Raw genomic sequence first — 22140 nt, 5'->3', positions numbered from 1 at the left:
ATATCCTTCTTCTTCATTTTTTTCACTTAAAATTGCAGGAAGTAATTTCTTGTTTACTTTGAAACAGAGTCTCATTGGGTACCACAGGCTGGCCTCAATCTCATAATCCTCCTGCCTCAGTTTCCCAAATCCTGAGATTACAGGCTTGCATCACCAAGCCCCGCTTTACAATGCAAGAAATCAGCCCCTCAACCTACCATCATTTTTGTTCAAGAAATGCCATGTTTTTTTTTCTAGTCACAACTCAATCTTCGAGAAAAATCATTTCAGCTTTTGCAAAGCACTAGAAAAAGATCAACTAAAAGAAAACATGGCAACTGAGGTAGCAATTTGACTCACTTGCTCCACCTTGTGGCTCTGAGGAGAAACAATGAAGCAGACTGAAGAAACTAGCTGACAATAAAATTGGCATTTGAAAAGAACTACCCTGGAATACTGTTGGAAATATCTCCCATTTAAAGACAAACTGTCTTTAGCCCAACATTTCAACAGCTACATCTCACACCATAATCATAATCCATATCATTAAATCCAACAGTAGTCAATACTTGCTACATCCATCAGAGTATTTCTCTTGGCTTCACTGAGCCAATTGTCTTTTTTTTTCTTCTACCACACCAATCACTTTTCAGGCTTCTTTGCTAGCTGTTCATTTATCCTCATTCTTCCTTACGACTTAGGCCACAATCTCATTTTCTAATTAGATGGATCCCATCTACTCAAGGCACTCTCCCCTTCGTCTTATAGGTCTTCGCCCTCTCCCCCTACTCTTCCTTCTCCTTCCTTTCTTCTTCCCCTCTCCAAGGCCCTCCTCCCCCTTCCTCTCCTTACCTACTCCTCTTCCTCCTTCTTTTTCCCCTTGAATTCAGGGCTTGGGTATTGTCCCTGAGTTTTTTGTTTTTTTTTTTTCCCTTAGCTCCACTTCTAGATTTTTGTTAGTTGATTGAAGATAAGAGTTTCATGGACTTTCCTGCCCAGACTGGCTTTAAACCACAACTCTCAGATTTCCGCCACCAGAATAGCTAGGCAAGAGCCACCAGTGCTGAGTTTCTTTTCCTTCCTTCCTTCCTGCGGGCCTGCCTTCCTGCCTTATTTTGATTGATTTGATTGATTGCAATACTATTTGGCTGACACTCTACTACTTGGCCCATACCTTCGGCCTAATTATTTTGAAGATGAAATGTTGGAGAATTTTCTGACCAGACTAACCTTGAACCACCTTCCTCCAGATCTTAGCATGCTGAATAGCAAACTATATTAATGACCATATCAGTAAGTCTACCTGGCCCTTCACCCAAAGCATGCCTCAATCCCCTCTTCTTTTCTCTACCACCTCTCTGCTCCTTGACAGCCTCCCAAATAGTCTCATCCACCTCCACACCCACCGTCCATACTCATATCATTAGTCTGCACAAGTGCACAGCAAGTAGATAGTGCATCCTACCACTTCCCTGAGCAACACCTAACAGTTTTCCATCTATTTCTTTGAACAAAATTAAGTCTCTTATCAACCCTGGCCTTTACAATACTGCCATGTGACCTAGTGCCTATGCTATCTATCTTTGATTACACCTCTACCTGTATGTTCCCTTGCTCACAGGCCTCCACTCACACTGGCTTTGTGATATGCAGACACCAAGCCCACGTCAACCTGCGAACCTTTACACTTAGCCACTCCTTCTGCCTCAGTACTCCATGCTTAGATCCTCTCACAGTGGACTCCCTAGGCCATTCAAGTCTCAACAAAAGCTGCTTTGCCCATGGGTCTCCCTTACAACCCACACTTCCTTCAGCCCCCTCTCATTCCAGCCATCCCCATCACCTCAGGGACAAACATGATCACTGACTTACAGATAAAGCCTACCTCCTAAAAAATAACAAGATGTACAGCATACCAGAGTTACATCTTTGCACCCCTTATAGATAAGGCAGTGTGGGAACTAAGACTTCTGTCCTCGCCTCCTTAAACAAGGCTTCTCTGCCTCCTGCCATGACATGATGACTCTAGTAATCAAAAAAGCACCATCAGGAAGTTAGTAAGGAAGGGTCTCTAAGATGGCCTCTCCTGACCCATCACCACCCTAATCGTCCACAGGGTATGGACTCCCATGTGAAGGCATGTACAGACAGAGGTCCACTGGGGGTGCAGGGCACCCCTCCCTCTCAGCTGTCTTTCCACGCTTCCTCGCCTTCGCATCTCTTGCAGTACAAGCTGTTCTTGGTGTTAACTGCCTGAGAATCTCACTGCTCCATTAGTTCGGTGTGGTCTGACCATGACCCCGCTTTCTCTGTGCTCTCTCAACCCCCAGTAAGAACAGAATGCACCCAGTCCCTTAAAGGGATCAAATTTGAGAGCAGCCTTGGGAGGCCAGTGATCATCTGGCTTTTGTCTTGGCAGGTGGTCAGCACACAGCTGTTAGGTGACTAATCACTAGGCAGTGTAGTCTGCCATCAGGGGCTGAGGAAAGAGTTACCTACAGGGTTCTGCTTCTTCACCTCTATGATGAAAAAAGATGATCACAAGGCGAACCCAAAGTCCCTTTCAAACTCAGGGAGGACCCCAACCACAACCCTATTAGAAGAGCGTTTCAAGGACTCTGGCATTTTCCCTATCTAGTGACCCTCGATTAGCACAGATTCAGAGGACACTGATTCCATGTGGTAAGGATACTCACTTTGGCTGACTCAAAGCCAAGATGAAAGGGACAGGCTGACAAGGTGTCAGCACAGAAGAACTCCCAGCAAACCAAAGCTAACAGCCTCTCAGTTCTGAAACCCACCGAGCAGATGAGGAACATGCCTGAGCCAGCCCCTCAGCAAGGCCTTTCTTCCCATTTTAGTTTGCATAAGGAACACCAAAGTCTGTCTTCCTGACATCTAAAAATTGACTGGTTACTTTGAAGACGGAATTATATGACTGTTTTAGGGGAATTAAGTATAGCTAAGAAATTCTTGCTTGGTATGGTACCATACATCTATAACCCCAGCACACAGGGGGCTGAAATAGAAGAACCTTGAGTTCCAAGCTAACCTGGGTCACACAGTGAGACCTTGTCTGGAGAAAAGAACTCTTCCAGACAGCAATATTCAGAAACACCCACCAGTCATCACTGTCCCGAGGTCTAGTCCCGAGAGTGTCCAAGCCAGAACACTCTGCAGGGCTGCCTTTCTTCCTGGTGTTAAGGGGGAGGCAAGTGGCCTCTTTTTACTAATGAGGTCCAGCTCAGTGCATTATGAGATGAGCTCAGGTTTCAGAGACTAATTGTCAACACTCCCTCTTTACAATGCCCTGCCCTCGACATTCCTGAGCCTGACTAACCTGACTGCAGCTTTTTCAGACCTCATAAACAAGAAATTCAGCCTCACACATGGAGTGAAGAAAGAAAGCAAATAAATATTTGTTTGACATATAACTTTAATTACTAACACAGGTTATGAGCCGCTCAAGGTGATAAGATTTTACTGAAGATGACAGGCAAATCCTTGCTAAATGACTATTTAAAACCCTGCTTCAAGCACAGTATATATTAAGTGCTAACACAGGAACAAAGAAATTTGTACTGTAACACCCAGATAATGTACAGCTGTTGGCTTTCTGGTCTGTATAAGTCTAGAAACAATCTGATGAAGCATTTTGTCTCTTTAAAAGAAATTTAAGTCCAAGGATAACCTGGGGATTATAAAACTTATTTCTGTTCACAAAAACACACACTAGGGCTAGGAATGTGGCTTAGTGGTAGAGTGTCTAGCATGCATGAAGCTCTGGGTTCAATTCCTCAGTACCACATAAACAGAAAAAGCTGGAAGTGGCGCTGTGACTCAAGTGGCAGAGTGCTAGCCTTGAACAAAAGCAGCTCAGGGACAGTGCCCAGGCCCTGAGTTCAAGCCCCAGTACTAGTAAAAAAATCAACAACAGCATCAAAAAAACACACTATTAACTTCATAAATAATGCAAAATATTGTGGTTCATTTTAAATCAGGATGTCTTTCTATGCTTGTTTCAGCTACAGAATTTAAAATGCAATATACAGCTCTCAACTGTTTAAGAAGGCTGTGTGATGGAGGAAAATGAATAGAAAATGTGCAACCAGAAGTTCTGGTTTCCAGCCTCTGTGCCAGTAACACCCAGCCAAGCTGCCTCTGAGGCTTGAGGTCTCATATCTACACTGTGCTTTCCCATGGCTGTTTTCACCTCCAGATGAGGAAATTCCTGCATTTTCCTGGCACTGAGGATCAAGCTTACTGCCTTGAAAAGTGTTCCATTAGCAGCTTCCTAGGGTAGCACAACTCACTCTACAGAAATGAATAATCCACGTTCCACTGTGCACATATGAACATGGATCAGAACATTGACACCTGGTGAAATACAGCACGGATGAGTAGTAATGGGAGTTTGTTTTTCACAACTAGTTGATTTTTCAAGTTCTTCTCTAGCCATATAATACATCCATAGTTCTTTGATATGTCTAGTTCTCCATTTTTTTATAACCCAATGATGATTAATAGCTCCGTTTACTGGGCAATTTCTAATGCGATGCCCTAGATCTGCCCCAAACTTGACAACCAGAGGTCTCCTCTGGAAGTAGGCAGGCTGCTTGGAGGTGGTAGCTCCACACTGAGCCATGTATCTTTTGCTCTGTCTGATGGTACCATCCTGAGAGTCTTCTGAGGTTGCAGGAAGGAATCTTTGTCTTCACTGTCCTTCTGTCTTATCTCATTGCTAGACTGAAGCCACTCTGCTTCTTATTCCTTATACATTACCCTCATCTTTAAAAGCTTTCAAAAATCATAACAGTTTTGTTTTAAATTTCTATTTGCTTTGAGTTAGCTCTCTTTTCACTCCTTTTGCTGAGCAGTTAAATATATCTTGAACTCTGTAGATTTTCTTACAATATTTCTTCTGTAATTTATTTCTTGGAGTTCTGTTTCATGCTGAGCCTCTTGGGATTCATCTATAGGCTTTTTACCTTTCTTCCACACTTTCAACACTTTTGCATGTTGGCTTTACTTTCCAATTACTTTGTCTTATTTTACTCAACATCACTTCCCAGCCTCACCATTCAATTGACTCTATGTTCTAACCTCTAGGAACTCTAACTATCCCTTCCCCATACACGAATCCTACCCTTGTTTAGTAGATAATTTATCTCCTTGTATCTGAGTACACATGACAAAAAAAATGGTCCCAAACTACTTTTCTATTTTTCATTTAATTCATATTTTTTATTACCAGGTGTTCTTTTCATGTGCAAATGAAATTGGTCCATATGTCTCATTCTGCCCTAGGAAGGCAGAGTACAAGCAACAAGCAACCATCCGTTATTTTGTTGCTATTGCTTTTTTTCTTTTCTTTTGGCAGTACTGGGGTTTAAATTCACAGCTCTGTACTTGCTAGGCAGGCATTCTACTACGTGAGCCATACCCTCAGCCTTGCTTTTTGCTCCTTATTTTTGAGGTAGAACTTCACTTCACATGTCCGCATGTTCCCCTTGATCTACCTACCTCCAGCTTCTCATAACTGCTGGGATCACAGGCTTATATCACAGCACCCAGCTTTCATCTGTGGAGATTAAGCCTAGAAACTTTCCTACCCAGACTCACCTGGAATCACAGCCGCCCAAGGAGCTGGGATGACAGGCGTGAGCCACCACTGATTTTAGATAATGATACTACAATGAAAGTAGCCTCACCTACAAGAGGCTACCTATCTTACCTTCATGGAGTCAGAGTACAAAATATATTCCCTGAGCACAGGTAGAAAGTCTTCTGTCATGTCATCTGTCAGCTCTTCCAGGGCTGTAGAGCAGTTTCCAATGCAGGCTGACACTCCCTCCAGGGGCTCGGCCAGCTCTCCCTCTAAGGCACTCCATGTGGAGTACACAGGCCCATATTCTCTCAGCTCTACCAGGTACTCTACAGAGGAAGAGAAGCCAGTTACCACTCACTGGGGTCACTCAACAAAGATCAAGCTGGTACATTAACATATGGGGCCATGGCCACTCCCTCACCTGAGCATTCTCCTCTCCTAGTTCAACACTGCCCTTCAAGACATCTAAAAGCTGATAGATCCAGTAATATCTAGGCCTCTGCATAATAGAGATCATATGCCATTTGGGGAAAATGGAAAGATACACATCTTCAGAAATAACCACTTGCCTGCCCATACTGTGGAACCATTATTTATTTATTTATTTCTGGAGTCAGTACCTGGATTTGAGTTCAGGGCCTGGAGCTTGCTTAGCTTATTCACATGGATGGAGCTCTACCACTAGAGTCAGACCTCGAGCCTGGTTATTTTGCTGGTTATTTTGGAGATGGAGTGCCCAAAAAACCTGAGCAGTTGGTATTGCAGACATGAGCCACCAGAGTTTAGCTGTGAGGCAGCCTTTTTTTGTTGTTGTTGTGGTTTTTTTTTTTTGTGGGATGGGGTCTTGAACTCAGGACCTGGGTGCTGTCTCTGAGATTTTCTGCTCAAGGCTGGTGCTCTTCACTCTAAGCCACAACTCCACTTCTGGTTTTCTAGTGGTTAATTGGGGATAAGAGAGTATCATGGCCTTTCTTGATGGGGCCGGCTTCAAAATGCACTCCTCAGATCTCAGCTTCCTAAGTAGGATGACAGGTGTGAGCAACCAGCATCCAGCTGAAGCAGCATTTTAACAGGCAGTGGAGGAAGACTAAAACTAATAATAAGTTTAGGGGAAATTTTTAAAGGAGTAACAAAATCAGCCTCAGGGGGAAAACAATGAGTGTAGGAGATACTCTGCTGAAGAGATGTGGTCTTATGTAAACACACTCAAGTACCTTTCAGTGTGAAGGCTCACTACAACTGTGGCATAGGCAAGTCCCCCAGCTCTCTTTCTGAGCCACCCTCCTGCCCAAAAAGTTCCTAAGTTCATTTTTACAGTTTCCATTCATATGCATGAAGGGCAGTTGCATCCACATCTCCACTTCTAAAGCTATAATTAAGAAAAATAGAAGGAAAGACCTGAAGGCTCAGAAGCAAGTGCTTGCCAAGGGAAAAGCAAACACAAGACTGAGACGCAGGACAAAAGATGCAGTGAGACATTACATTCTTCTCACAACTAGCTCTTCTTCCCTCCTTGCATTTGTTTAGCTGGTAAATACTGGCCTGGTCTGTCACAGCAACAGTGCCTGCACAGTTTGATTCCCTCTCACAGCAATGCGCTCACCTATTTCTTCTTTGATGATCCGCTGGGCTATTCGATCAATGGTCCCCAGTTTGAGTGCGAAGGTGTCTAAGTAGTCACCTATGGCTGCAAACTCCAGAGGCCGACTCCTCAGCTTGTAGCCTCCTGCGACATGCTTCACCGACTCGCCCACCCGGCTCAGCAGTGCCATGCCCTGCTTCTTGTAGGCATTCAGGTCCTAGGGGCAACGTGAACAAACACAACCAGGACTGAGTGAGCCAATTGGTTGAGGCAGCTTCTTGTTGAAAATGGAGGACTGGGACAACAAGGAGCTAAGTTAGCCAACCTGGTCACATACACTCTAGTGTCCCTTAACTGACACCATAAGCCCCAGACTGGCTCATTCCTGTTTCCTGTCCAGACTCTTGTCACCAGCCCTGGACTCCAATCCCTCCAGTCAAGACCACACCTGAGCGCCCTGTCCTTCAAACAACTGTCTCCAACATTACTTTTAAACTTGTGACCCCATGCTATCTTTAGGAGCAAAATTAAGGATATGGAATTCATTCCATTGACTTACATCCAACTAAAGCCATATGGCAAGAATGCCAGAGGCACAGCTAGAAACCTCAGGCCAGAGCTGATGCTGTCTGTGCTTAACAAGAGTTTTGCCCTTACTTTTCTTAAGAACAAAGGCAAAAATAGGAAATGTGTGCATGTAAATCCACAGAGCATACTGACCTGCCAGGTAATAATAAGCACCTTCCTACCACTAACTTGTAAGAGGAGTCGACAGAACCTTCATTTGTCCTATGGCTCTGGTGCATTCAAAATGCTTTTTTAAAAAAAGAAGCTGTAGTCTGTTTCTCTACTCTCCATATACACAGGGTGTTCAACTTTAGTTCCTAGAAAGGAATACAGAATAGGACTATAGGTCCTAGATTTGATAAAGAACAGGAAATCCATGGGTAATGTGGCTATGACAATCACAAAGACCCAGTTCTAAGACCTAGTGACATCATGTGAACAAACATGATCTCGTTCTGAATTCACTTCATCTGTAAAATTAGGCTGCAGGTCATTGCTTACAGGAGCATAGCCTCTTCAAATACCTTTTCCTTTTGCACCAAGGGTTGGTGAGACCAGCCTAACCTAGTAATATTGCCAAGACATGTCTAAGGAAACACTTGTCTCTTCTTTGGGCATGTGGAGATATTTAACTTCACTTCTGTTGCAAGGGATGTAAGGTTTCCTCCTGAATTCTAATACAAAAACCAGGCCATTGTAGTGTGTTTCACAAAAACAATGCAATTCAGTTTGTGTGCTACCCACTAAAGAGGACCACTCATTCAGGGCTTGACAGAGATCAAAAACTTTGAAGAAAGAGTTCCAAAAGTTACTATTTCAGAGTTGTCTATACATACATTAAAGTTATCTGCATATATTTTAAAGTTATTTATACATATTTTCTTCTCCCTTCCTTTCCTTTCTTTTCTCTTCCTTCTACCCCTTCCACCTGTTCCCTTTCCTCTTCTCTTCTCCTCTCCCTTTTTCTTTCCTCATTCTCTCTTCTCCACTCTCTTCTCCCCACCTCTCCTTTTGCAGTACTAGGGATTGAGCTCAGGGCTTCACAATTAATAAGCCAAGAAGGATACCCTGGGGGAAAAATGTACAATAGTCTATTTTACCTTAGCAGTGAGGAAAACATTAAAATGTTCATTGAAAGACAGCACAGGATGATCTGTAATTCTTTTTAAGAATTTATCCAATGCTTTTCTTCTGGTTTCCACAAACTCCTCTGAAAAACGATCTACAACACCTTTCACCACAAACTTCTCAGGAAGTGGCTACAAAAACAGGAAGGAAAAGAGCAGAATATTAGATAAGATGGTGTAGGGAAAACTACCAGATAGCAAATAATTCCTGTGACTCACCTGTCCAAAGCAGCATTTCCTAATAGCCAGATTTTTTTAAATTTTTATTTATTTATTTTGTTGTTGTTGGTGGTGGTGGTCATGGGGCTTAAACTCGGCCTGGGTGTTGTCCCTGAACTCTTTAGCTCAAGGTTACCACCCTAACCCTTGAGCTATAGCACCGCTCCACTTCCACTTCCAGTTTTCTTCTAGTGGTTTATTGGAGATAAGAGTCTCATAGACTTTAGTGCCTGGGCTAGCTTTGAACTGAGATCCTCAGATCTCAGCCTACTGAGTAGCTAGGATTACAGGCAGGAGCCACAGCACCTGGCTTAGCCAGGTATTTATGTAGTGATTAGTGTAGAAAAGTCAACATTTGCCCAGTAATTACAATAGTATAGTTCTTTTTACATTGTTTGCTATAGTGGAAAAGTGTCACTGAAAGATAAGAAGTCTAAGGAAAGAAAGCAGACAATCTTATTAAAATACCTTATTAGTCTACTACTAGTTCACCCTCTCTGTAAAGAGAGGGTGAAGTGGCTAAACTCAAGTACCAAAAATATCTTTGCCAAGTCAGTTTTAGATTTACATTCAAAATTTGATTTTCTTTCTTTCTTGTTTGCTTGCTTTCTTCCAGTCGTGGGGCTTGAACTCAGGGCCTGAGCACTGTCCTTGGGTTTTCTCAAGGCTAGAGCTCTACCACTTGAGCCACAGCACCATTTTCTGCATTTTCCATGCATGTGGTACCAGGGAACTGAACCCAGGTCTTCGTGCATGCTAGGCAAGCACTCTACCACTGGGCCAAACTCCTGGTCCAAAATTTAATTTTCTTCACTTTCTTTACTCAATTTTCTTCTAGTTGCGCGTCTTTCAGCCAACGTTGTTAGAGAATTTGAAACTTCTGTTCACCAAGACAGATACCTTAGAGCCTGCTTCCCCGCCCCCATCTTTTTTGTATATTAGACCTCAGCACCTAGGCACTGGCCTTAATTTTTTTTTTTCCTCAAAACTAGCACTCTTCCTCTGAACCACAACACCACTTCTAGCTTTTTAATGGCCAACTGGAAATATGCACCTCATGGACTTTAAGTGACTGTGAGAATATTTGTTGAAGAGCTCAACATAGCTCCAAGAACACACCAGATGTCCGATGCATCATGATTAGTGGTAATACTGAAAAAATAAAGACCTCTAGTAGAAATTACGTACACCTCTTTAGGTTAAACTGTTTCTAAAACTCGCCTGAGATATACTTTTGAACCTACAAAGATGGTTCATTTTTTAAATTGAAAACCATGTGTTAGTAAATAACATAGAAAATCTGGATTCCCCAACACTGCTAGTAAGAACATAAAACGGCACAGCCACGGTGGGAAGCAATTAGGCAGTTCCTCCAAAAATTAAAGAGGATTACTGTATGATGTAGCTGTTCCACTGCTTGGTGCACAGCCCAGATAACTGAACAAGACTTGAGGTGGCAAATATTGGCAGCAGCACTGGTCACAATGGCTGGCCACGACTAGATATGGGCAAGGTTCTGGGGTGATGGAAACGTTCTGGATTACCAGGTAACTTGAACAGATGGTGGGGTTGGGAGAAATGGGAGAAAATGGCGAAAGGGGTCATGCTGACCACGATGCGCTGCACTCCTCAACTGACATGCTGAACTGAAGCCCCTGTGTGCTACTAACAAAATAAAAATGAAATGAAATGTTCTGGACTAAACAGTGGCGATGGTTATAAAACATTACGAATTGTTGTAACAGCCTTTCAACTATACACTTTAAAATGGCTAAAATGGTGTTATATAAATTTTATGTCCATGTATTTTTTTTAAAGCAAAGCTGAGAGAAAATATCAAAAAGATGAGAAGCTGCTCCACTACTGGCTCTGAAGCAGGACGAGCCACAAGCTGAGGGTGTAGCCTGCCACAAAGAGCTGGAAAGTGTGAGGAGATGTGTTCTCCCCTACTGAATTCAGGAGAGAACGCAGCCCTGGCCCATAAGCCCACAGTAACACAACGAGACCAGTTTTGAACTTTTGATGTCTACAGTTTTAAGAGATTTATTTATTTGCCAGTCCTGGGCCTTGAACTCATAGCCTGGGCACTGCCCTTGGGCTTTCTCAAGGCTAGAGCTCTACTACTTGAGCCACAGCACCATTTCTGGCTTTTTCTATGTATATGTGGTATCGAGGAATCAAACCTGGGTCTTCATGCATGCTAGGCAAGCACTCTACCAGTGGGCCAAACTCCCGGCCCCAAGAATAAAGTTTTGTTGAAATTTATTTCTAGGAAAAAAAGTCACTTGGGATGAGGATTCATTTTATCAAACTTCTCCACTTTAGCTTATTTGATACTTTCCTTCATGAAAAAACTTTTGTCCAAAAGTAGAGAGACACATCTCCTTTGCTATCCCTTGGTTATCTCATATTGGTATAGTATCTCACTTTGTTATCTGATATATTGAATTTATTTGTATTTGGATATTTGAAATTTGATAGGGAAGGGGGGAAAACCAAGACGGGTGGGGGGGGTGTGGGGGGGAGGGAAATGGGTACCAAGACATGTGAAAGGGTATCAATGTATGTGAATTAATGCACCTTCTATCTGGCAAATATCATGTAACCCTTTTACTAATTACAATAAAAAAATAAATAAAATAAAATAAAAAAAACAAAAGTAGAGAGACAGCCAACCAACTGGGAAAAGATATTTACCAATAATACATCTGACAAATGCTTAATATCTAGTATCTACAGGGAACTTAAGAAACTAATGCCCCCCCCAAACCCAACAAACCATTCACTAAATGGGCAAGGGAACTAAAGAGAGACTTATCAAAAATAAGAGGTTAAAAAATGGCAAAAAAGCATATGAGAAAATGTTCATCATCCATGGTCATAAAGGAAACGCAAATAAAAACAACCCTAAGATACCACCTTACCCCACCCCAACAAGAATGGCCAAGATTTTGAACTCAGACAATGACAGATACTGGCGGGGTTGTGGAGAAAAACGAACCCTACTGCATTGCTGGTGGGATTGTAAACTAGTTCAGCCACTCTGGAAAGCAGTGTGGAGGTTTCTTAAAGAAATGAAAATTGACCTTCCCTACGATCCCGCCATACCACTTCTGGGCATCTATCCTGAACATCATAACCTAGGATATGATAAGGACACCTGCTCAACTATGTTTATCTCTGCACTATTCACAATAGCCAGGTGATGGAAACAATCCAGATGCCCTACTGCAGATGAATGGATAAAAAAAATATGATGTATACATATACAATGGAATTCTACATAGCCAACAGACAAGATAAAATAATGGCATTTGCAGGGAAGTGGATGAATCTAGAGCGAATCATGTTGAGTGAGACAAGTCAAGACCTAAGGAACAAAAGGTGCATGATATCCTTAATATGTGGCTCTTAGATCCAAACAGTACAAGAGCAAAGACTCAATAGTTGCATACCCAATGCTATGAACATGGAACGGGAAATATAAACACAACTACATAGACATAAAAGCTTATGACTCTATAGACATAATGTTTTATTACATAATAATATATATTATTACATAATAATATATATCTATGATATACAAACCCTTAGCCTAATTTTGATTATGTTCTAAAATCTAAGTGCCAGTGATTATATATAGAGATTCCCTTCTTGAATACTTGTTTTTTAAACATGTCATTTGAAATATGATGTAAAAATCAATGTTAATTCTTTAATAAAAAAAAAACTTTTGTCCAGCTGGGTGATGGTGGCTCACACCTGTAATCCTAGCTACTCAGGAGGCTGATATCTGAGGCTCGTGGTTCAAAGCCAGCCCAGGCACAAAAGTCTGTAAGACTCTTATCTCCAATTAATCACCAAAAAACCAGAAGTGGCACCGTGGCTTAAGCGGAAGAGCACTAGCCTTGAGCTGAAAAGTTCAGGGACAGTGCCCAGGCCCAGAGTTCAAGCCCTATGACTGACTGAAAAAAAAATTTTTTTTTCAAACTGAGTACACAGACATGTGATACAATCAGAAAAAAAGTCTCATTTGCAAATCATTATAATAATTGATTAGAAGTTTCAAGGTTTAGCCAGCAGGCCTAGTAGCTTATACCAGTATCTTAGCTACTTAAAGTTGGACACTAAGAAAATTTCAGTTCAAAGTCAGCTCAGGCAAAAAAAAATTTAATGAGGGGCTAGGAATGTGGCTTAGTGGTGGAATGCTTGCCTAGCATGCATGAGATCCTGGGTTCAATTCCTCCATACCATATTTTAAAACAAAAGTTAAGGAAACTCCATCTTAACAACAAAAGTTGGTGCAGTGGCACACACCTGTCATATCAGCTAAACAGGAGGTATAAGCATATGGATCACAGTCTTTCCTGGCCAAAACAAAAAAACCTTGAGACTATACTTAGAAAGCAAGAAGTTGGTTTTCTTCAGAAGATCCTCCAATGCTGCTAAGTTCAGGGGCACAGGGACTGGAAACAAGGGCAAACCTCTCACGCGGAAAGGCAAGTCAGAGAATATGGCTGCCTCTCAGAGCAATGGTCTGGCTAGATATTCACCTACAACTTCACAGAGCTCCTGTGAAACCCAAAGTAGAGATTCATCCCCACACTCTTAACAGAAACAGCAGAACCAGGAAGAAGCAATTCTTGAACATTTGTAACTGTAATTGATTTAAGATGGCAAAAAGAGGGGTCAGGAATGTGGTTTAGAGAGCATGTCTAGCATGCATGAAGCTCTGGGTTTGATTCCTCAGTACTACATAAACAGAAAAAGTTAGAAGTGGTGCTAGTGGCTCAAGTGGTAGAATGCTAGCCTTGAGCAAAAAGAAGCATAGAGACAATACCCAGGCCCTGAGTTCAAGCCCTAGGACTAGCATATACATACATACACACATACATACATTCGGACAAAAGAAAATAAAAAAATAAAGGAAACTACCAGAAACCCACCATTATCCCCCTCAAAATCTATTTGATTGAAGCAGATTCTAAAGCTACTTCCCCCTAAATGAGTGTAATAGTAAAAGGAAAACCCAATCTCTAAACAGGAAAGGGACCTAAACAGATATTTCTCCAAGAAGACCTACAAATGTCCAACAAGCTCATGAAAAGATGCTCCTCATCAGCCACCAGGGGAATACAAGTCAAAGCCACAATGAGGAACAGCTCACATCTACTAGGATGACTGTAACTAAAAAGATAGTAACAATCACCACTGATAAAGATGGGGAGATACTGCAAGGCCCATATGACACATGTGGCCATATAAAATGATATCACCATTTTGGAAAACAGTCTGAAAGTACCATAAAAGATTAAGTATAGAGGTACTGTATGATTCAGCAATTATACTCCTGAGTCTACGCCCAAAATATATGAAAACACTTAGTCACAGAAAAAGCTGCTTATAACATTAACCAAACAGCAAAACAATTAAAATGTCTATCATGGGAGAAATGAATAGAAAGATGTGGTTTAGCTGGGTGCTGTGGCTCACACCTGTAATCCTGGCTACTCAGGAGGCTGAGATCTGAGGATCGTGGTTCAAAGCCAGCCCAAGTACTAAAATCGGGGAAACTCTTACCTCCAATTAACCACCAGAAAACTGAAAGTGGCTCTGTGGCTCAGGGGGCAGGGCAGTATCCTTGAGCTGAAGAGCTCAGGGACAACACCCAGGCCCAGAGTTCAAGCCCCCAGACTGACTGGAAAAAAATATTATATATATATATGATAAATCTTAAAGATATCATGAGAAAAGAACCCAGTCACTGATAGGTACTGTTGCTCAAGAAAGTAACCCAGTCACAAAAATGTCACACAGTACATCATTCTACTGATAGAAGTATGCAGAATAGACAAATGTACAGAGACTGAGAGAAGGAAAAACAGAGGAAGAGACAAGAGACATCTTTCTGGGATGATGATAATCTCAGAAGATGTGGGGTGTCTGTGTGATGGAAATCTAAATAATACTGAGTTAGTGCTGTGGATTTCCTGGGTCTCCATGTGGAAGTCAGCACCCATGGCAGAGGATACTTGTCTATCTTCAATCCCCCACTCCACCTTCTGATCCTCTCGGTCACCTTCCAGCCTACGGAAGATGAACACAAGGCTGATGCTTTGTAACAGGTAAGATTCTTCCTAGCAAAGTTGTTGTAAAATGATTTTTAATAAGACATGAGAGATTTGTTTCCAGTTTGACTTTCATATTTAAATTAGAAATACTCTTCTAAATCACATCAGGTATGTATGAAGACTTTACTTACAAAAAATATTTTGTTTGCTAACACAAATTTATAAAGCATCTTTCCACTTACCACTTCTACCCAGACCTTAAGAAACTATATTTAAAGTTGCTCTGCATACATTTGGGCATTCAGAAAACTTCCATTGTCCATCAGTCCATTTTCAGTCTATAGATGATCACCACTATGTTTCGCCAGCAGGTGGCAATCTTGAGCATTTGCTACACACATGCCAAACCTACCATTTACTGAGGCTGCCAGAAGGGGGAGTACAGACAGCATGGGCTCTGCACACCCAGGCCTCTGCCTCCCAGGGCACAGTAGGAGAGGGAGAAACTCAGCAGACATAACCTCTTATTAGATGATCTAACAGTGATTCATAGCAGAATGAACCTTTACCTCTGTGGTTCTCCCCAAAACACAACACTTGAGGCTAGTCTAACCACGAGAAAAACAGACAAATGTCAGCTGAGGGACAAGCTACCAAACACCTGACCCAATTCTCCTTAAAACTGTCAAGGTTAGCAGAAACACAGTGAAAGCCTGAGGAATCAAAAAGAGCCTAAGGAGACATGACTACAAAATGTAAAGTGCATCCCAGATGGGGGTCTTGGAGCAGAAAAAGCAGTATTGGTAAAACTTCAGAACTCTGAAAAAAAAATGTACGTTTAGTAAAACAATGTTTATTTGGTCCTAAGGACAATGGTGATTGGGACCACTAATTTTTAACATGTGTTAGCAATGAGCAAAACTGAGCGTAGAATCTGAGGAGTCTTTATCATCTTTGTAATGATTCGGTAATTCTGTTTTGAGATTGTGCAAAGTTATGCACTCTGGCTCATGCCCCTGTCCTTTTTGCTTTGTTAGCTTTGGATAGAATTTCACCTTTTTGCCCTGAGTTTGTCCAGGACCAAGACCTACCTATCTCTCTTATGCAGCTGGAATTCCAGACACAAACCACCATGCTTATTTGTTGAAATGGGATTTTGCTTTCTTTTCCCCTTATGCCTCAAACCTTGATCCTCTTGATCTCTGCCTGCTGAGTAGCTGATTATAGGTATGAGGCACCAGACCAGTCCTTAATAATTTCTACAATTCTAAGACTATTCTGGAATATTTCTTTTAGAGTGTTTCACTAGCTGCTCATTTGGATTCTATTTTAAAGAACAGCTCTAAGAGTTCAAACTTTTCCCCCCTTATTCTTGTGATTAAGAAGGTACATATGTGGGCTGGGAGTTTGGCCTAATCATAGAGTGCTTGCCTAACATACATGAAGATCCAGGATTGATTCCTTGGTACCTCATAGAAAAAAACTGGAAATGGTGCTGTGGCTCAAGTGGTAGAGCTCTAGCCCTGAGAAAGCCCAACGACAGTGCTCAGGCCCTGAATTCAAGGGCAAAGACTGGCAAAAAAAAGAAGAAGAGGAAGAAGGAGGAGGAGGAGGAGGAGGAAGAGGAAGAGGAGGAGGTACATATGGATCTAGAAGTGTAGAGAGCAGAAGGGGACACACGATGGAAGAACAGTGCCTGAGGAAGAATGGAGTCTTGCCTTTCTACTTCATCACTTTGGAAACCAAGAAACTGCCTGTGTGTTTGTAACATGTAGTTTCTTCCAGAGAAGAGGAGAGGCTAGAAGATGCGATAGTAACAGAAAGAAAAACGGGGAATGCTAAAAACATTATTCAAACCAGGTCTTTGCTGAATGACAAATCCACTTCTCTGGAGAGTTTTCTACCCCAAAATTTACTAGAGCCCCCAAAGCTCCAAAATAACTTGGGTCTAAACAGTTGATTTTCTACTTTTTAAAAAAGAATCATCAAAAAAGTAGTATGTTTGATTTACTACTCTTTGAACTTTAAAAAAATTAAACTCTTGTTATAAAGGTGATATACCGATGGGTTACAGTTACATAAGTCAGATAATAAATATCTTTGACCTTTCTGTGTGCATGTGAGTAACTGGGTTTGGATCTCACATTTGCTGGCAATGTCCTACCACTTTGCCACTCCCCTAGCTCTTTTCTCATCTGTTATTTGGATGAGAGGGTGTTGCTTTCTATCCTCTTGGACCACAATCCTCTTATTTGTGCTTCCTCACGTCATTGGGATGACAGGTGTGCACCAGTGCACCCAGCCTCTGTGTTCATCCCAGCTTGGGGTGACAGGTGCCACAAACTGTTTCCAGCCATTGGTACTGGCTGACATGGAGTCTCACAGGCATTTCCATTTTTCCCCTGGGTTGTGATACCTTTTGTCTCCATCCCTAAACTAGCATAGGAATGAGCTACTAACAAACCCTAGTCTTTAAATTTTTATTTGCTCTGGTTAATTAAAAAAGAAATTTTATGTAGTAGGTAAATGTTATGCTCCCAGGTGGTTTTCTTGTTTGTTTCTTGTGAGTTTTTGTTTTTGTTTTGTCTTTGCGGTACTGAAGTTTAAACATATGGCCTTGTGCTTCTAAGCAGGTGCCATCTGAGCTACTCCCTAGCCTTAGTTTAATTTAAAAAACTGAGGTGGAGTGAATGAATCATGTTTTACAATCTGAAGCATCATTCTTTTCCTCCTGGCAGCCATCCAAACCTCAGAAATATCTGGGCATCAGTGGCTCATGCCTATAATCCTAGCTATTTAGGAAACTGAGATCTGAGGATTACAGTTTGAAACTAGCCTGAGTAGGAAAGACCATGAGACACACCTCCGATTAACTATCAAATCCCAGAAGTAGAGCTTGGCTCGAGTACTGGAGTGTCAGCCTTGAGTAAAAAACAAACAAACAAACAAACAAAGGTCAGAGAGAGTGTGAAGGCCCTGAGTTCAAGCCCCAGGACCTGCCCAAAAATAAATAATATCTGCCTTTGAGGAAAGAGACTGTTCTAGTGAGGCTCACACTTCTAAGCTTCAGTCTTTGAGGAAGCAGCAAGTGAGAATCAGAACTCCCTCTCTTCTCCAAAACTGCCACATGAAACAAAACTCCACCTTCCTTCTCTATTGCAAATCAGAAGCCAAAAGGAAGAGATGAAATATACTATCGGATATATTTTACATGCATCTGATGGCGAGTCTAGTATGAAGCACATGGCTGTTGGTAACAATACATAAAGGCAGAGTAGAGCCCCTTGTGCGGGGAAGATAAGCTCAAGAGAGTAAGAAATGAGGTTAACCATTTACTACCTACGGGAATGAGATGCGTGGGCTGGGATTCTTCCAGTTTGTTCCTCAACCAGTCAAAATCCTGGTACCTTCGACGAACCGAATATTCTGGCAAGTCAAACTCCACTCGAGTACTCTGCAAACATAAGAGCATGGAAAACCAAGCATAAGGGAAGGTAGCAGACAGTGGCTGAACGGAAGGAAAAAGCTCTCTCAGTGACCATGCTGGGCACACATGGACCTCTCTTCACCCAGCACACAACCAAATGGCAATGCTTACTGCGGCCCAGAGACAAACTTGGGCCACAGGCCCCGGTAAAAACTCAAGGAGCGAGGGTGAAAACTCAGGGTCTGGGTTTCTGAATTTGTTTTGTTTCTACACTCAGGAAATGGAACAGAACATCTAATTTCATTTCCTCCAAGCTTAGCTCTGACAATGTCTTTTTGCAGAATAATTCCATTTAAGATCTTGCTACTCAGTCCAGATCTGTGAGAGGAAATCTCCAGCTCCTGCCAAATGTACTGTCACTTTGCTGAAGGCAGCAGCAAAAAGTACACTGCGCGTTCCATCTCTGACCACTGGGGAGGCAGAGTCCACCAAAGTAGAAAAGGTTCCACTAAATCTGCCACATTCTGCCAGGGCCACAACTTTGAAAGCATGTGTAGTTTAAATGTTCTGGGAAGTATCCAGGAGAAAATAATAACAAATGCCTTTGTATTACATAAAATATTAATCTTATCCTTTTGTTGCTAAATTTTTTAAGTTTTCTGGAATGTGATTGTAGCACTTTAAAATCAAGGTCAAACAAAATTGGCTTGTATCAAAATAAGATATTTGTTTCTTATTAAGACCATGTCTCAGCTAAGACGATCTCTCTCTCTTGCCTTTGCTTTCCTCCTACTCCCCATCAATTCCATGGCCCACGTCTTCAACCTGCCATTTATGTAAAGTTTCCTTCCCTCCACTGCCCATCCATCCAACCTGGCCAAATGCAGCCACCAAATCTGTTTCTACCACATCTGGGTGTGTGAAACCAGACACAGTGTGACCCAATAAATCCTACAACCACCAACAACCTTCCAATTCCTTCAGCCTCATCTCCATTCCATATCAGCTATTCCAGTGCTTCCTGAAATAGCCCACTTCAAACTTCCCCTTCACTCTCAGCAAACTGCCTCACCACTAATTCTGGGAAAGTGCATCTATAAGCAAACAATTGCTCAACTTCCTGCCACAAAACAAGCTTCCCATCCTTTTCCATGAACTGTGGAAAAGTGTGTCTCCCTGCAAGAGCTCAGCACACTGTTTGCTTCTATCCAGCCGAGCTGTGCTTCTGCTCTTGCTCCATGCTTCCTTCTTGCTTTCCTCACACCCTGTCATCATTACCTCCACTTCATCCTAACCCACTGCTACCTGGATTCTCAGACCATTCTAACGAAGTGCTCTAGACCTAACAGCCTCTCGTGATCCTCACCTGCAAGCAGCATTTAGACTCTACCCTAATTTAAAAAATAAAATAAAATAAGGGAGCTGGGTTGAGTGGCACTGGCTCATACCTATAATCCTAACTACTCAGGAGGCTAAGATCTGAGGTTAGAAGTCAGCCAGGGCAGAAGTATCTGAGAGATTCTTCTCTCCAACTAACCAGCAAAAAGCAGGAAGGAGAGGTATGGCTCAATTGATAGAGAGCAAAACCAGGAAGGTCCTGATTTCAAGCTCCAGTACCAAGACTCACACACAAAAATAGCTGGCTGGTCACAAAGAGCTGATGCTGACTGGCAGACAACCAGGTAAATGGGGAGGAGGGCACCTCTACAGAGAGCAGGGGCATCTCTTCCCTCGGCCTGAAGTCCACACCAGTATCAACAGCCAGGCTGCCAAACTGAACCACAGAGTGTTATCAGAGTCATCCCTCAGGAAAATCAACTTTTGGTAAGGGCATGAACTCAAATCAGACACATGTGACCTCAAGCTCTAACCCTACCAATTGCTGTTAGTGGCATGTCATTCCGAAAGTCAGTCTTTTCGTTGTTGTTGGTACTGGGGTTTGAACTCAGGGACTTAAGACTTTTTGGCAGGCACCCTATCAGTTGAGCCACATTCTCATCTTTATTACTTATTTTTCAGGTAGGTTCTCCTGTTGTTGCTTAGAGCTGGCCTCAGGTTGGTCTACCTGTGCCGCCTATGTAACTGGAATCACAGATGAGAACCATCAGGCCTGCCTATGAATTGTGATTATAGGCATGAGCCACTGAATCCAGCTTTAGCAGTTTTTCTTAATTTCTCTGTTACCATTAGTGGTATTGTTCTTCATTGTGTGAAGATCAACTAATAATATCCTCATATCACTTAGCTCAAAATAAACAAGAGAACACTTCTTGGAAGTTGGAAGTGTGGCAGTCTTGAGCAAAACAGTTAAGCAATAGCATGAGGCCTCGAGTTCAAGGCCCAGTACTGCACACACACACAAAAGAGAACACTACTATAGTCTCACAAATGAAGGCATGAAACTGTGCTAACTAGATACTTGAAATATATTAAGGAAGTTGGACATACGTAATACATTCATTTTTATAAAACAATTCAGAAAAATAGCAAAGTAAGTTGTCAATTATTCCTGGTTGTTATAAGTATTTTTAAATATTTATTTAGCTTACTTTCATTTTTCTACAATGAGCACATATAAAACAAAAGTCTCTATTGTAAGAAAAATAAGCACAGCACATGGCAAGTGTCCAACAACTAGCTATTGCTGAACATGATTCTAAGAAGGACTTCCTTCCCTCCCTCTCACCGGCCATGTGCGTGTGTTGGTCCTGAGGCTTGAACTCAATGTATGGATACCATCCTTACTGTGTGTGTGTGTGTGTGTGTGTGTGTGTGTGTGTGTGTGTGTGTGTGTGTGTGTGTGTGTGTGTGTGTGTGTGTGTGTGTGTGTGTGTGTGTGTGTGTGTGTGTGTGTGTGTGTGTGTGTGTGTGTGTGTGTGTGTGTGTGTGTGTGTGTGTGTGTGTGTGTGTGTGTGTGTGTGTGTGTGTGTGTGTGTGTGTGTGTGTGTGTGTGTGTTGGTCCTGGGGCTTGAACTCAATGTATGGATGCCATCCTTAGATTTTTCACTCAGGGCTGGTATTCTACCACTTGAGTCACACCTCCACTTTCAACTTTTTGGTAGTTAATTGGTGATAAATCTCACACTTTTCTGTCCAGGCTGGGTTTGAACTGAGCCACTGATACCTCCCTCACTAAGGAGAAAAAAACAAAAAACTTTTTTTTTTAAAAATCAAGGCCTCGTGAGAAATAGGCTTGCACTCATATGAGCCATGTCTAAGGCCCTGCTTCTTGACTTTTTATGACAATGTATTTACATCACAAAAATAATATAATTCAATAAAAGATGAAGAAAGAAAATTGAGCATATTCTATTGTTTCCCTTTTCAAAGAATTCAAATAGATACAGCTCCCCATTCAAGTTTCCTAATAAAAACAGATTTTTGCCAGGCCTGGTATACATACTACCATTCAAGATGTTGACGCAGGAAGATTAAGTTTGAGGCCAGCCTGGACTACATAGCTAGACCCTGTTCCACCCACAAGGCAAGCAAATACATAAATGTTTTATATAATAAAGGGAGAAGGCATAACGAGGTGTTCATCTGAGCACTTCTCA

The 22140-nt window shown here is 42.0% G+C and overlaps 1 protein-coding gene across 2 annotated transcripts in view; it reads right to left on the bottom strand.

The window, feature by feature from the left end:
- Snx30 (sorting nexin family member 30) overlaps positions 1-22140 on the bottom strand; it is an 87164-nt gene that overhangs the window by 24518 nt on the left and 40506 nt on the right. For both annotated transcript variants that reach the window (XM_090330443.1, XM_090330444.1), the window contains exons 3-6: positions 18500-18610; positions 8837-8995; positions 7191-7386; positions 5714-5913 (exon numbers count right to left, since the gene is read on the bottom strand). In XM_090330443.1, coding sequence (XP_090186569.1) covers positions 5714-5913; positions 7191-7386; positions 8837-8995; positions 18500-18610 — 666 coding nt within the window. The remainder of the gene's footprint in view (positions 1-5713; positions 5914-7190; positions 7387-8836; positions 8996-18499; positions 18611-22140) is intronic.

The sequence above is a fragment of the Megascapheus bottae genome, chromosome 3, assembly GCF_031878675.1.
Source record: "Megascapheus bottae isolate mThoBot1 chromosome 3, mThoBot2.hap1, whole genome shotgun sequence".
Taxonomy (NCBI): Eukaryota; Metazoa; Chordata; class Mammalia; order Rodentia; family Geomyidae; genus Megascapheus; species Megascapheus bottae.
This window is presented reverse-complemented; position numbering and strand designations above follow the sequence as displayed.